A 14,398-nucleotide genomic window follows, 5' to 3' on the forward strand; every position below is an offset into this window, starting at 1 on the left:
GTGTCATTTTTGTCTTTGTGAGAGATCTGCTTCATTATGCTTTTAAATTTTGCATGTTTTAATATAAATTTGCACTCAAATAATTTCCGTCTACGGGTAACTTTTCATAATTCCCTGGTGTTAGAGAATTTATTTAAAAATAGGAAATATGTCTAGCAAGGAATGTTGTCCAATATAGCCTCATTTAACTTCCATATATTTCTGATTCCTGGCTAACCCCAGGATGTGCAGTGTATCATTGCACAGAGATAGTACAGCTCTGTGTAAACAGGAAATATTTCTAAGATGTCTTGCGTGTTTGTTAGACCCTAAAAATACGTTCTGATAAAGACTATTGTTTCCACTACCACTGCTTCCTTCTCTGGACTTGGACACCAAGTGACACTCAGATGAACTTGTCTTAATTAATATACTGCAGTGAAAAGGCCAGTTGAACAAAGCCTGAATTAGTTATTCCTTGAGAGAGGAAACGATCCTTTTTTTTTTGAGAAATCCGCGTTACTGACAGGAAACTTCCCATGTCCCTTTCAAGCCTTGGATATAGGGATTCACTCTTGGAATGTGATGGAACTGAAGCAATTTCTATGCAGTGCACAGTTCCTCTGGAAATTAATCTGCTCAGGAGCTGCACTGAACTTGTCTGTTTAATTGCTTCAGCTTGAGAAAAATCATCCATTTGTGCGTGAACATCCCACCTCTCTCTCTTACAGTGGACCTGTCATCTTCCACTTCCAAGGTCTCTGCAATCAAAAAGAAATCTCATTTTGCAATGAAATTAGAAAGTAGCAAGAGAATTCTGTTCGGGAACATTTGAGCACAGATTGGAAGAATCACTGGAGGAAAACAGTGAAGTCAGGGCAAGTGTGAGAACTGGGAATGCAAACTGGTGAGAGGAAATGCAGAGGTGCAGGGAAAATTCAGAAAATAAGAATATTGGCACCACAAAAGGAAGAAAAACAGAATATCAAACATTTTAACCTGCTAACCATACTTTGAAACTGGCATTAAGTACAGACATCAGCCCTGGTGGGGAATATTTCAGGATTATTTATCAAATACCACTTTCACTGTAAGTGTGTTTTCAGTGTAGTTAAAGTGGTTTTACAGTGAACTGCTTGAGCTCAGCAAAGACCACACTATGTTCCTCTCTTCCCTTTTTTATTTTGTTCTTACAATTTTTTTCTTCAGCTTCTTTCTACTTTCTTTATCCTTTTTTTTTTTCTCTTGTCACTGACTTGTAGCCCATTTTCCAAAGCTTTTGTGCACATAGTTCTGGTATCAGCATCAAAGGAGCCATTCCAACGACACAATTCTTGTGTTCTAGACGACTGATCCTTGTGATTTCTCTCCATAGGAAGGGGAGAAGGGAGAGGCTGGGTATTGCTCCATATGGTGGGTTTGTTTGGGGAAGTGACAGTGATGATTTTTTTAAAATGTGATAAAAATCTCTTTTTCAGTAGAACCCTGTATTGGCAAGTAAGTGCTCAAGGCAACAATTGTTGGAGTGGAGCAATCTTGTGTGTAACAGCTAAGGGAAAAGCATAAGAATGATTCCAGATATGAAACACAGAACAGTGACAGGCTGTTTCTTTTCAGCTGCTGAGCAGAATGGTGTTACCTGGATCTGCTTTGGAGTGGCCAGTGGTTGTTAATCTTATTAACTAGGTAGGTTTTTTGGCAAGCATTATCGTTTGGACTTGGTTCGTAGTACAGTTGAAAATTCAAAATTGGCTCTTCCAAGAAGGTAGAAGGAATTGCCTCCTATCAGCAAGTCTTAAAATACCCGAAATTTAGATTGATTCCCCCCCCCATCACAGGTGGGATATCTGCATCTTTTTTGGAGGGGTGTATGAAGGGAGTGAAAGGTCTGGCCTCTCCATTAAGGGATGGCATGACCATTGTAAAGCTCTGTAATTGCACTTAAACCTCTGTTCACCAGAGGATTTTTCTCATATTTGTAGTAGGAATTTTTGTGCAGTAACATGCAAGTTAATTTCCTTTGTCATGATTAGTTTGCTACTCAAGGACTCAATTAATAATGATTTCGTTCTGCAGCAATTTGCAGAACTTCCTGTAGTTACCATGGGAGCAATCAGTATTTTCTATTGCTCTGCCTCTTGGAGGCAAAGATGAAGAATTTTTCTCTACATGAAATCTCTCGGTAGGTTTTTGAAGTCTGCAGTGTGATTGTTTCGTGCTAATACCTTGAAACAGCATCCGCAGCGACTTGACTTGGAATTCCAAGTCCGCTGGGAGTAAAGTGGAACATCAACAAAGTTGGCAGCAATAAACACAAGCATAAATTTAGGCTTCTTGGAACTGTCGTGGCACATTGTAACCAGTGGAAACTAGTCTTGAACTTAATTGTTTCAGCTCACACCTAACCCTTAGTATAAATACAGAGGTTCATCTTTTCCTCTCACAACAGGGCTCTGAACCAAAGATTGCAGTTAGTCAAGTTCTGCTGCTGCTGCTGCTGCTGCTGTGCACTGAAATCAGAACTGTCCGTAAAGAATAGAGAGATTTCCTGACTTTCCTTGGAAAAATGGAACTGCGGATTGAACGTGTTCCTACAGGAGAAATCATCCGCGTGGTCGGTCGCAATGGAGAGCACAAGACTGTAAGCCTGGCTTTTATTGGTCTGTTTTCCCCTCTTGTAGTGTTAGTTACACAATAACCAGTTCCAAACTGAGCGACTCTAGTGCAGAAATAGGAGGGGTTTGCAAGACTGGTTGGTCCTTGGAGTGACTGTAGCTGTGTTGTGAACAGTTTTCCCTCCCTAGGATGGAATTAGTAGCAGTGAATGTTCATATGAAGTGACTGTGAGTTTAGAAAATCGTTAAAGTGTATTTCCTGTTGAAATACTATAGTGTAGCAAAGCTGGTGTGACTTGCAGTTGGTGTTTGGCCTGGCTCTGTTAATTCTGTCGTAATTCTGGGAGCATTTTCAAAGTACAAAGGAAGGGAAAGAGCTTTGAAGAGAGTGTTTTGATCCTCTTCAATATCGACTGTTTGTACTGTCACTGGGTTCATGCCCTGAATGTTATAGGAAGGTTCACACTCTGAAAATTCAGAGTTGAGGGATATATTAACAGACTACTGTGAATATCTCAAGGAATTGAGTATTCTGTTAACTTGTGACTTTTATTGACTCAGGTTCAGGGTTTGTATGTAAGCAGATGGAAAATCCATGACCTGATTATTTCTGGTTTGATGTGGTAGATGTGAACAGTTAAGAAAGACACAGTACTCTTCTAAAAAATACTTTCTATTTTCTTGGAATGAACAGCCATTCTGTGTGGTTTGCTTCAGAATATTTTCTAACTGGATTTATATGTTTTTTAATTAAAGTAGTCTTTAGAGAAGAAACTGTAAAAACTATTTTAAATGTTTCTAAAGTACCTGTGAATTTATATCTCTCTCTCATCAGTGCTTAAAAGCTGTTTAACAGATCTTCAGCTCTGGTAGAGCCATCTTGTACTGAAGTGCACATCTGTGCATGTTGCTCCCTTTTCCTTGCATTGTCTTTCTTGTGACTAATCTAAAACTCGATCTGAAAATTAGCTGAGACATTTACTGTGTGTAGTTACACAATTGTCAGGTAGAGTCACTTTATTCCACAAAAACCTGAGAGCTCTCTCTGCCTTGTTGGAAGAGGAAATAGTGGCAATTCTGGTGTTCTTTGGTTTTCGGTAAATGGTCCTGAAATGTTACTGACTTACTTGTAGTGACAGCAGAGGACACTGGCAGGACTGAATTGTCTTTCCTAGGGGGAACTGTTCTTTTAAACTTTATCCCTAATAGCACGTGCCAGGGTCCTGGGGGAGACATCAGCAAGAGAAAAGGTATCAGTTCAGCTTGCTAAAAAGTTGCAAATACTCATTAACATGCCACAAACCGGCAATTTGCTACTTTTGAGATCAGCAGCCTTGTCTGTGCCAAGTGCTGTCGGTGCTGCAGGAATGGCCAGAGAGGGGCAGTTTCTGATGTCCCGCGCTTTAACAGAGGCTTTAAAGACACTTCAAACTGTTGCAGCAGTGGCAGGGGCAGAGCTTCACTGGTTCAGCTTGTTGGGAGTTCGACCACGTGCAGAATTTCCCGTGGATCCCGAGGGAGGGCTGCCTGCGGTATTTCCCACCTGCGCGGACGCGGACGAACCATCAGAGGTGACGGTTACCCGAACTTGGCGAAGTTCACTCTCTCTTTATGGGGGGGGGTGGAAATCGCTCCGGAGCGAACTTGTCGAAGGCGCGCTTTTGACGATGCCCCCGCACCTCCAAGCGGGGCGAGGAGGGGACGGCAGGACCGCCCTTGGCGGCGGCGGCGGCGGGGCAGCGCGGTGCCCGGGCAGGTGAGGGCGGAGCGGGGCCCGCAGCCCGCATGCCCGGCGCTCGGACATGCTCACTAGCGGCGCGGCGCGGGCTCCCCGGGCAGTCGCCGCCGAGGCGCTCGCGGAGCCGCCGCAGGGCCCCGAGCCGCGCGTCCCGCGGCGCCCAGCGCAGGTGAGCGGGGCCGGGGGGGACGCTCCGGGGGGTGTCCGTGGCCAACGCCCGGCCCCTCCTCTCGGCGGCACCGCCGCTCTCGGCCACATGGCTCAAAGGGGGCAGCGCCGTGCGGAGGGGAGGGCAGGGCAGGGCGGGCAGCCGCGGTTTGGCCGTGCCGCTCCCCCCCCCCCCCCCCCCCCCCCCTCCACCGGAGTCGGCGACCTTCCCGGAAACTCTAAAAATTTCCACGGAAGAAACAAATGAGCGTTTGAGAGCCAGCCGGCATCCTGGCGGCGGCACGGCGCGGGCTCCGGCAGCGCCGAGCGGTTGCTCGCTCCCTCCCTCCCGTTCCGTGACGCCGCTGACTCCGGTAACGCTTCCCCGAGCGCATCCCGAACGCCCAGCCCGGGACGGGCGGAGCGCTCGCGTGGGGAGCCCGAGCGCGGCCGGAGCCGGGCAGGGTGTGGCGGGGCGTGCGGCTGCTCCGCGCTGAAACGTGGCCGTGGCACGGCCGGGGGTCGGGGTGTCTGCCTTGCCCTGCTCCAGAGCGGCTTCCTGCACATCCCTGACTTTGAGTTACGGTTGTGTGCGCGCTGCTGATCCGCCCTGCTGTGCATGGCACTGACACTGACGTTGGAGGAATTCTTCCTTCTCTGCCAGTGCTTGCACAGGTGCCCAAGAGCACTTGGTGAAGAGATCTCGCTGTATTTAGCCTCGTTTTACAGGTGGAGATGATGTCAAACTCCGTACTGCTTCAGCTTAGACCACAGGTCTGAATCCCCTGAGACTCGGGGGTCCCCATCCCTTGTCTTCTTTCTATGCCAGTTTTTCCCAGTTCTGATAGACCCGGAGTTAATTGCCTTAAGCGACAGTGATTCTTGGAAGGAATCTGACTCTGCCTGAATGAGCAACTCGTTCTAGTAACTTGAATTTTCCAAGTAAGCTGTCTTGAGCTGCGTTCTTGTAGTTGGGAGGATTACAGAGGAAAAGTGATTCTGAGATACAATACAGAGATTATTCTGGTATTTAATCATTCTCTAACAGTTGCTGGAGGCAGAAGGCGTCCCGAGAACTACTTGTAGATGGCAGCTGCTTAGTTTTAGAAAGTGACAAATGAGAAAATATCCTTGGTTGGTGGGACAAGCCACGAAAACAGAACCACATCTTAGAGTACTTGGGAAGAAAGGCGTTTTTCTTTTGTCTCCTTTTGGGGCAATAGACAATTACGAGTTGTCAGCACCTTTTCAAAAATGCCTAAGGCTTATGGAAGTGATGAGTTCTTAATTTTTACAGTAGGCCCTGATATGGCAACCACTGTCATGACACTTCAGGGGTTTTGGTTTTGATAGTGGATATAATGTGTTTTAGGGAGGGGCTGTGTAAATATGAATCTTGTCTTCTGCCTGGCAGGGACCAATGGAGTGCTAGGCTGTGCACATGCTCTCCTAATTTATCATGGTATAAAGGGTAGATATATTTTTTTAAGGAAAAAAAGATGTGAATCATAGTACTATAAGGGAGTGAGAGATCCCGTGTGACTCAGGATCCACGGGGTGTAATCTCTGTTCTCTTTTGCATAATTAATAGCAAAGAAACTTGTGATTGATGGTACAGGATTTATAATAATTATAAGAGAACTTATATAGATCCTAACAAAATGATTCAAGCTAAGTAGAAAACTGTTTTTTAATTGATTTTTTTATTTGATCTGAGCCCCCTGGAGGAGGGTCAGTAAAGAACTGGGGGCTAAGAATGCTTTATAATATTACATATGATGTGTCTTTCTATGAAAAAGCTCAAACTTTATGCAAAGGTAAAAATAGTCTTAGTCATGCTCAGATATTTGGGATTTTTCTATTGTTTGTAGTGTCATGTTGCTTATTACTTTGTTGGGAACCACATGCTTTCTAGGAACTGGACAAATTCCTCTACCCCTGTCAAAAGGGACAGTCTGCACCAAATGCAGGAGAAACAAACTGCAGCAGCTGCCACAGTCCCAGAGTAGTGTTTGAACTATTGCTCTGGTGTTTCAGCCCACTGCCCCCTCCCTTGGCCCAGTGCTCTTACCTGGCAGGTTGGAGTAGTTCCAGCATGTAAAATATGGAGAATCACTGGGCTAGAGCACTTTGCCTCCCAGTTTGGAGAGTAATGAGTGAGGGCTGTTCACAGGGTGCTGTCAGATAACCAGTACTTTCTGTAGGACGAATTTATATTTGGGAAAATATGATGTGTTACGGGTGGGGGAGGGAACTTAAAAGTGCAGTGGATTTCCCTGAGGTTGGTGTGTCCTACTGCCCTTTGTAAGCGATGCAAACGTAACTAAATCACTTGTCCTTTCATACAGGCTAAAGAACCCTTCATAAAGGCTCATTTGTGTGTTTCTAAAATGTTACTGCAGGGAAAACCATCTGTATTGTGCTTTGCCTTACCTGTATCAGTGACACTCAAATGTGGTTAACTTTTCAGAACTGATCCAAATCAAAGCTGAGTAGGCAAAACAAACAGGTGATTTGTCTGCAGCAGATTCCCAGCCCAGCTCCCTGTGTGAGCACACCAACATCTGCACAGAGGAAGGAAAGGCTGGGATCAGATGGGGACTGCCCTGTTGGAAGCAGCAATGCTTTATGCTGGCAATTGTGGCATGTGTTTGTCTTTTGTCAGGGCCCTTCCTGTGTTATATACTGCTTTACTGCTGTGTAACCAACCCCTGAGTGATGTGGTTGGCCTTGCCTAGGATTGCTATCCCTGCCTTCAACAGAAACCATACATCTAACCTTCTATCATCTCTAGTGGGTGAGGTTTGCATGGGTTGTGTTTCTCTGAGATTGTGTAACACAGTTCCTTTTCTGCCTGAAGGGAGCCACTGGTGCTGTGCCTCCTGTGCCTGGATTCAGTGATCTCTCTGCTGGAAAACATCCCGCTATATATTTTGTGCCATCCTCTGCATGTTTCTTGTTGATGCATTAGTGGAGTGGGTGGCCAGCTCTTCCCAGAAAGCATTAATAAAGCAAGCAACATAAATAAACGTGAAAGGCTAACAAAGCTTGTTATGGCAGAAGGTTCTGAGTGGACAAATACCAAGTAATTTGTTGCAACTGAGTCATGTTCTGTGGGGGAGGAAGGTCTGGTGTTCCTTGAAGCCCTGCCCTACTTTATTTAAATATTTAAACATTTAAATACTGCAAGGAGCAGCAGGGCCAGCACCTTCTCTATTACTATATATCTCCAGTGTAGCCTGTGCTATATTCAATTCCTGTCCTGGAAGGTGATAAAGGTTGGTATTTAGAACTCCTGTGACATTCATGCACGCATGGATAGCTCTCCCTGGCAGTGGTTTTTCTTTAGGAAAGCTCCTGGTCACATGTGAATGTCCAGCTAAGCTGTGCTTCCCTGGGACACTCACAGCCCTTTAACCGGTGCATTGACCTTAGTCCAGCTTGGCCCCCGCCCTTCCTGTAATTCAGTTCAGCAGCTGATAATAAATGAAGGTAGAATTTAGCACTTGGCAGTACCTTGGGAGTGCTGCAGTGTTTGCCTTCCGGGCAGTGAGGTCCTGGAGCTGGAAGGTACAGCAGCCTGCAGTCACTGGGAAGTTCTGTTACTGAATGGGCAGTGTCATTGTTGGTGGCAAAGAATGTCTTGTCAAAAACGTGTTGTGATATTTGCCAGGAAGTGGATAGTCCATGAATGACTATAAAAAGTCCTCCCTAACACAGTTATGATGGCACTCAGCCCGCTGGTTGGATGCAGACTGGGCCATATAAGCTGTAGCTGCTTTAAAAGGCTGTGCCTTTAAATTTATTTTGGTAATTTCTTTTGGAGGCGCTTCTCTAGTACAAGTTTACCACAAAGTTTGCTGCAGAGATGATGAAGGGCCTAGAGGGGAAGTCATTAGGAGTGGCTGAGGTCACTTAGTTTGTTCAGCCTGGAGAAGACGAGGCTGAGAGGAGACCTCAGCACAGTCTGCAGCTTCCTCAAGAGGGGAAGTGGAGGAGCAACCAGTGACAGGACCCGAGGAAGCTGAGTCAGGGGAGGTTTAGGTTCAGTATCCAGAAAAGGTTCTTCCCCCAGAGGGTGGTCAGGCACTGGAACAGGCTCCCCAGGGAAGTGGTCACAGCCCCAAACCAAAGAGAGCTCAAGGAGTGTTTGGACAACACTCTCAGGCACATGGTGAGATTGTTGGGCAGAGCCAGGAGTTTGACTTCAGTGATCCTTGTGGATCCCTTCCAGCTCAGGATATTCTGTGATTCTGTTACTTGACTCTGTATTTCCTTGTAGTGCTCATATATCTGACCAGAGACTTCACCACAGAGATGTGCTCCTGATCTCAGACAGTGCACACTGGAGGCTGGAGAGCAGCCTTTGGAGTGGGTTTAAGACTGCAGGGAAGCCTTTGTTCCTTAGCAGCTGAGGCAGTGTTTCATTAGCCAGAGTGATCCCCGGTGCCTTATGCCAGCTGACAATCACCAGGTGTATTTGGCCATTTTACTAATGAAGAGAAGGATTATGGAGGGAGCTGTAATTCAAGAGAACAGTGTTGTCAGAGGATTTTGGTGAGCTTACAATTGCATTTTTCTTCATTATCATATACTCAATATTTCATGGTTGCCTTTATGTCTGTTTTCATTGCCACCTGCTGCCTGGTCTGAATGGGATATTCCTGTCCAGGAAAGAGTCACTTTTACTTCAGTTATAGTGACAAACAGAGAACAGAAAAGAGGGTGAACTCAGCTCTCTCACTGTGCATATTGTTCATGGCTGAAGGGTCCAGTTAAGTCAATGTCCAATTATATAATGAAGAGATAGTGATCTGTGTAGCCTTTTAGAAAATTAAATTCCACTGAAACAATATAAGTGGAACTATAGAAGTAGGAGGAAAGCTATTTTCCATTCTGAAGCAGATCTTTGTATAGTGTTGCGAGTTGGGTTTTTTAAACTCACTAACAGTAACTAATAACTTGTACATTATACAGCCCACACTGAGTCATTGTTTACTCAGGGAAATGACTTTCAACAGCCAGACTTGTTTGCTAACTTTAATAACTAAAATATGCAGTTCTGTGCTTTACAAGGCAGCACACTATAATCAACATTTTTTTAAAAAACAAAAGCTGATACATATTTGCAACACTACACAGTGTTGCTTTACAAGTAATGCCTCTGCAGTTCAGGTTTTGGTCTGCAGCAAAGGCTGAGGTGTCCAATGGTGCAGTTTGGAGAGAGGGAAAATTACTGCACAAAATTATTGTTGGGGTTTTCTAGAGTTTTATTGAACCTTTCAAATTAGAGACCAGAAAGCCTTGTTCTCTGTCCACACATCTTGTTCTTTTAAATAACAGGTTGTCTTAAACTCTTAGAACTTTTGGAGTCTGTGTGAAATTGCCTCTTGGGAGGGAAAACCACACCTTTGCACCAGGAAACCAGGAATTCTCTCTCTTGAGAGAACTGGAACTTAGACAGCAAAACAGAGGTTTCTTTTGCCTCATGTAAGTGAGCACTGAAGTTCAGTCCTGAGCAGTTTCCTGCCTCTTCCTGACTATCTGCTGTTCTCTGTTAGCACAGGGGTTTTCTCACAGGTGTTACAGGCAGCTTTCCTACCCACCCATTACACCTGTTAAGATTGTAACAGCAGTGTTTGTGTACCTGCTTGGTTTTGGTGACTGAACAAACCACGCCAAGTGCACACAGTGCAATGTATCAGATTCTTCCATCACTTTGTTCACGTGGGGGTGATGTAGGGGCAGCTGAGCATGTCTGACACTCCATGTGAAGGGACAGGAAAGAGGGTTTGGACTTTTAAAATATAATTTTTGAAGCTATTTCAGATCTTCTTTTTGAATTTATGCATTTATGAATTTTGTGGTCAGTTCTCTTTCTTCTCCCTTCAGAACTAGTAAGTACCGTGTAACTAAAAAAATATTGCAACTTGAAAGAGGAGATTCAGAGTAATATGGTTCCTGGAAAAGCATAGTAATGGGTAATGAAGAACTGCTTTTGTATCTGTTTTATCTTTCCAAGAATAACCAAAAAAGCACCCATCACATTTCTCAGGTAAACCAAATGCTGCATTTTGACTAGTGTATTCAAAATTATTATTTTCAATTTCTCCTAAATCACAAGCTTTTTTGGACACAGTTTTGTTTGAAAATAGAAAGGAAAACTTAGTCTCATGTGAAAATGAAGGCAAATACAAAATACGTGACTTGCAAAATCCTTATTTTATTTGTGCATGGATTTGTTTGCTCTTCTGGTTGGGGGAGGGGGTCAAAAGCAAGTTCTGCAGGGAAGTACAGAGTGTGTCTTTTGTGTGCCCGACCATAGCACTCTGTGGGAATGCAGATGATATTTAACTTCAGTTTTGATGATCTTCTGCCCAGAAAGCTGGTGGATGGGAACTGGGAACAGCAGCTGATGGAGCCATCAGCAAAGCTCAGAGCATCTGTGTGAGACTCTGATTTTTACCATCTCAGAATTTCTTGTGTTTTACTTTTGTACCTCCATTGACACAATTAACTGTACAGAGCTGTGAGATTCCTAGCAGGATTGGGGTTAGTGAGAGAGCCAGAGTGTTTCCTTGGGCATAAAACTGTGCTGTTGTGACTGCAAGATATCAGGATGGATGCTGGAGGGTTTCTGGTCAGCTGGGCTGTAGAAGAAGTTAGAGTATGAATGTGCACATCAAGGTGAGACCCTGTTGTTTGCAAAGGGAATTTACAACTTCATAACCTTGAGGGGGTTTGAATATCATGTGCTGGAGGAAGGGGTGGGAGTCTGAGAGAAAACCAGAGGCTGAAGACCTGTGGGAGGCCAGAAGGAAAAATGGAGGCTGAAAAAGAGTGGGAAATCAATAAGAAAAGTAGAAACCAAAAAGGAGTAGGAGGCTAAAATGATGTGGGAGGTCAGCAAGGAAAGTAGTGGCCAAGAAGTGGAGGCTGGAAAAGTTTGAGAGAGATAAATGTGTGGGAGACAGAAAAGGTTATGAGGCCAAAATAAGCCTGTATCATAGATCTGATTGATCTTATTTTGCTTTCCCTTTGGTCTCTGCATCCTCCCAGAGTAGTGGATCTACAGATTATTTTGCTAAAGAAAATTAAAGCTTGGCCTTATGAAACGTAGGGACAAATGCTCATTATCTTGGCTCTCATATTATTTCAGTTGGTGCTGAGTTTCAGCACTTACAATTCTGATTTCCAGCAGAAAGCATCTCTGTAAGTGCAGATGGGCCATGGTGCTTCCTGTTAAATGCTTCAGTTAAATACTAGCTACCTTAAAATACTGTCCTTTAAGATCACCTAAATGTGTCTCCTCAATCCACAGAAGAAACAGCACTCTCATGACTACTTATGCAGGGATTGGAGAAAGCTGGGAGCAATTTGGGATAATAGAAGGGATAATTTATGCACATTCATGAGGTATTTCTAAACCAGGTGTGTTAAAGTCCCTTAGAACATTTAAGAAAAACATGTGTTGACATAATGAAGAAGCACAATATCTTTTCTTTTTTGCCTGAAGTACTTAAAGAATACATGGGCCAGTGGTTATAGGCCATATTTGGGTAAAGCTTTCAGATGTTATTTGACTCAAGTATAAACTAATCTGATTGAGGTATTTGCGTCTCGATACAAGGAAGAAGCATAAAGGAAAGGAGAGCAAAAAGAAAAAGAGTCCAAGATGAGCTGCACTTCCTGGAGATTGCTGTAGACAGAGCAGGGGATGGCTGGTGCTGGGAGCCAGGGCTTCCCTGCTGCTCTGGCAGACTGGTCATGAGGCTCCATGTGAAGAGAAAGAGAGGAAGTGTTGCAAGAGATGTGGTGTTCTGTATGCAAAAAAACTTGCAGCGTGAAGGAGGCTGTTTGATCTCACTCTTCAAACTGAAACCTGACTGGTTGCCAAGTGTCTTGTTTCTGCTCTGAAGTTTCCGGATCTAGGTGGGGACAGGGGAGTTCCAACGGGTAAGCCTGAATGTGTTTCAAACTGGCAACTGCTGGCATCCAAACCACTTTTCTTAGCCCAGCTTGCACTGGGAGGAAAATTCCGCCGAGTGGTTCCGTGGTTCTGTGTAGGATGGGAATGTGAACTATGTCCAGGCTCACGTCCATGGAACTCCAAAGCCGCGCTCATGTAACTGTTTACTTTTTTCTGGAGGCTTCACTTAAGTTGGCTGTTTGTTGCTGAAGGCATTTTTTGCTGGAATGCTCCTTGTCTGCCATCTGAATAGGAAGCACCTGTGAAAGGATTTCGGTGCCACCTGAGTGGAAATACAGAGGGGAAGAAGATCAGTGTTACTACAGGGTGAGTGTACTCCTCTGGGAAGAAATCTTTGCCAAGCATTGTACAAGCAAGCTTTTACCTTCCAAGGAAAAATTCAGTTGGGACAAATCTTGCTTTTTATTTTGGATAGACTAGAAAGGTAAATTCTGGTATATAGGTCTAAAAATAGCTGTCAGCTTGGTACCTTGCTGCCTGTTTCAGGAGTGAACTTCTCTGGTTAATCTGTGTGCTGAACTCTCCAAAGTGCTTTTCAGGCCACACTTTCTGGCCTCAAACAAATTATCTTAATTGCAAACCACTTATCTGAACTGATGGGTAGTTAACACAAATGTGACACAGTGCTCCTTAGAGTAGAAAATCAATCAGTGTTTAGTGTGGGCTGGATTGAGATTTGTGGATTGATAGGGAGTGGGAAGGTTCATTTGGGTCAATAAATGGCACAGTGATGAGTGTGTGAAGTGAGCTGCCCCCCTCCTGTGTGCTTGCAATCAGAGTCCAGCAGCATCAGCCCTCATTTCTAAGGCACCTGCCAAAAAGTGTCAGTTGTTTGCAGTCTGGTTGAATAGCAGAGCAGTGTCTTAGCTCGGCATGTTTCTGCTGGCAGATCGGGTGTGACATGGATCCCCACATGTGTCAGGATAGGTAATTTATAGTGCTGCTTCCCTGCTCATGGAACACTGCAGCTGACAGGCTGTAGCCTCTGGTGGCATTCCTGGGCTTGTCCCTGAGGCTGCCGGGGGTGATACTTGTACGTGCATCACTCCCCAAGGTTTCCAGTGTTTGGAGGCACGTGTATGTGCTCAGGGGAGGGGATGAAACAAGCAGCCAGAGAGTCTTAGAGCTTCATCCACGTCACTCTCCATGAAAAGCCCTTCCTTATGTGTCTGCCAGGAGGATGTATTCCCCCAGTATCTGAAATAAGCTTATACTGACATGAAGTTCTGTTTAGAATCATGGAATGGTTCAGGTTGGAAGGGACCTTAAAGATCATTTCTTTCCAACTACCCTGTCATGGGCAGGGGCACCTTCCACCAAACCGATTTAAATTGTTTTCATTAGTTCTCCACTCCCTGCCCCGTACCTGAAATAGTATCCATTTGACCCTTTGGTGAATGAATTGAAACAAAGTTGGGAGAACAATGATGAAGAAAAAAGTGTTTTCTGTTTGTTTAGTTCTTGAACTGTCTTGTCACAGACCTGGATGGATCTTAGTCCAAGTCCAGAGGAGGGAGAGGGCCGGGACAAGCACAGCTGGGATGGAGGATGAGCTGTATCACAGTAATATCAGCTGTCTGGGTCAACTGACAGCAGCCTGAGACTGCACTCTGGCACCTCAGAGGACACTTGCTGTGCTCTTTTCACCTTGGACAAGTGTCTGTAATGTGATGATGTGGGAATGATGGTTTGTGTAGCTGTTCTCTTCTTATGCTACCATGCTTTGATCCCTGAAGTCAGCGTCAATGAGAAGTCTGAGTTTGCTAGAAGGTTCTGCAGTCATACTGGGGGACTTTTGTGCTCAGATGTGTGGGCTGATTGGCACTAAAACCTCCCAGCATGTGGATGTGGAGCTAGGCCAGCTGTTTGGAACATAAATGGTAATTAGTTGTTTTCTAAATGTTGGCTTTATTAAGATTTACAAACAGA

At 44.7% G+C, this 14,398-nt stretch overlaps 1 protein-coding gene across 4 annotated transcripts in view; it reads left to right on the forward strand.

Annotated features, from left to right (window-relative positions):
- The first annotated feature begins 2,428 nt into the window (after positions 1 to 2,428).
- Positions 2,429 to 14,398, forward strand: part of MYO1C (myosin IC) — a 55,050-nt gene continuing 43,080 nt past the window's right edge. Inside the window, exon 1 of one of the 4 annotated variants that reach the window (XM_027666879.1) lies at positions 2,429 to 2,620. In XM_027666879.1, the coding sequence (XP_027522680.1) occupies positions 2,546 to 2,620 (75 nt within the window). In that variant the 5' untranslated portion in view covers positions 2,429 to 2,545. Of the gene's footprint in view, positions 2,621 to 4,393; positions 4,502 to 4,924; positions 5,254 to 12,690; positions 12,776 to 14,398 lie in introns of those variants that run through there. The other 3 variants (XM_027666878.1, XM_027666880.1, XM_027666882.1) reach the window with 3 other exon arrangements.

This window comes from Corapipo altera, unplaced genomic scaffold, assembly GCF_003945725.1.
Source record: "Corapipo altera isolate COAL_440 unplaced genomic scaffold, ASM394572v1 181, whole genome shotgun sequence".
NCBI lineage: Eukaryota > Metazoa > Chordata > Aves > Passeriformes > Pipridae > Corapipo > Corapipo altera.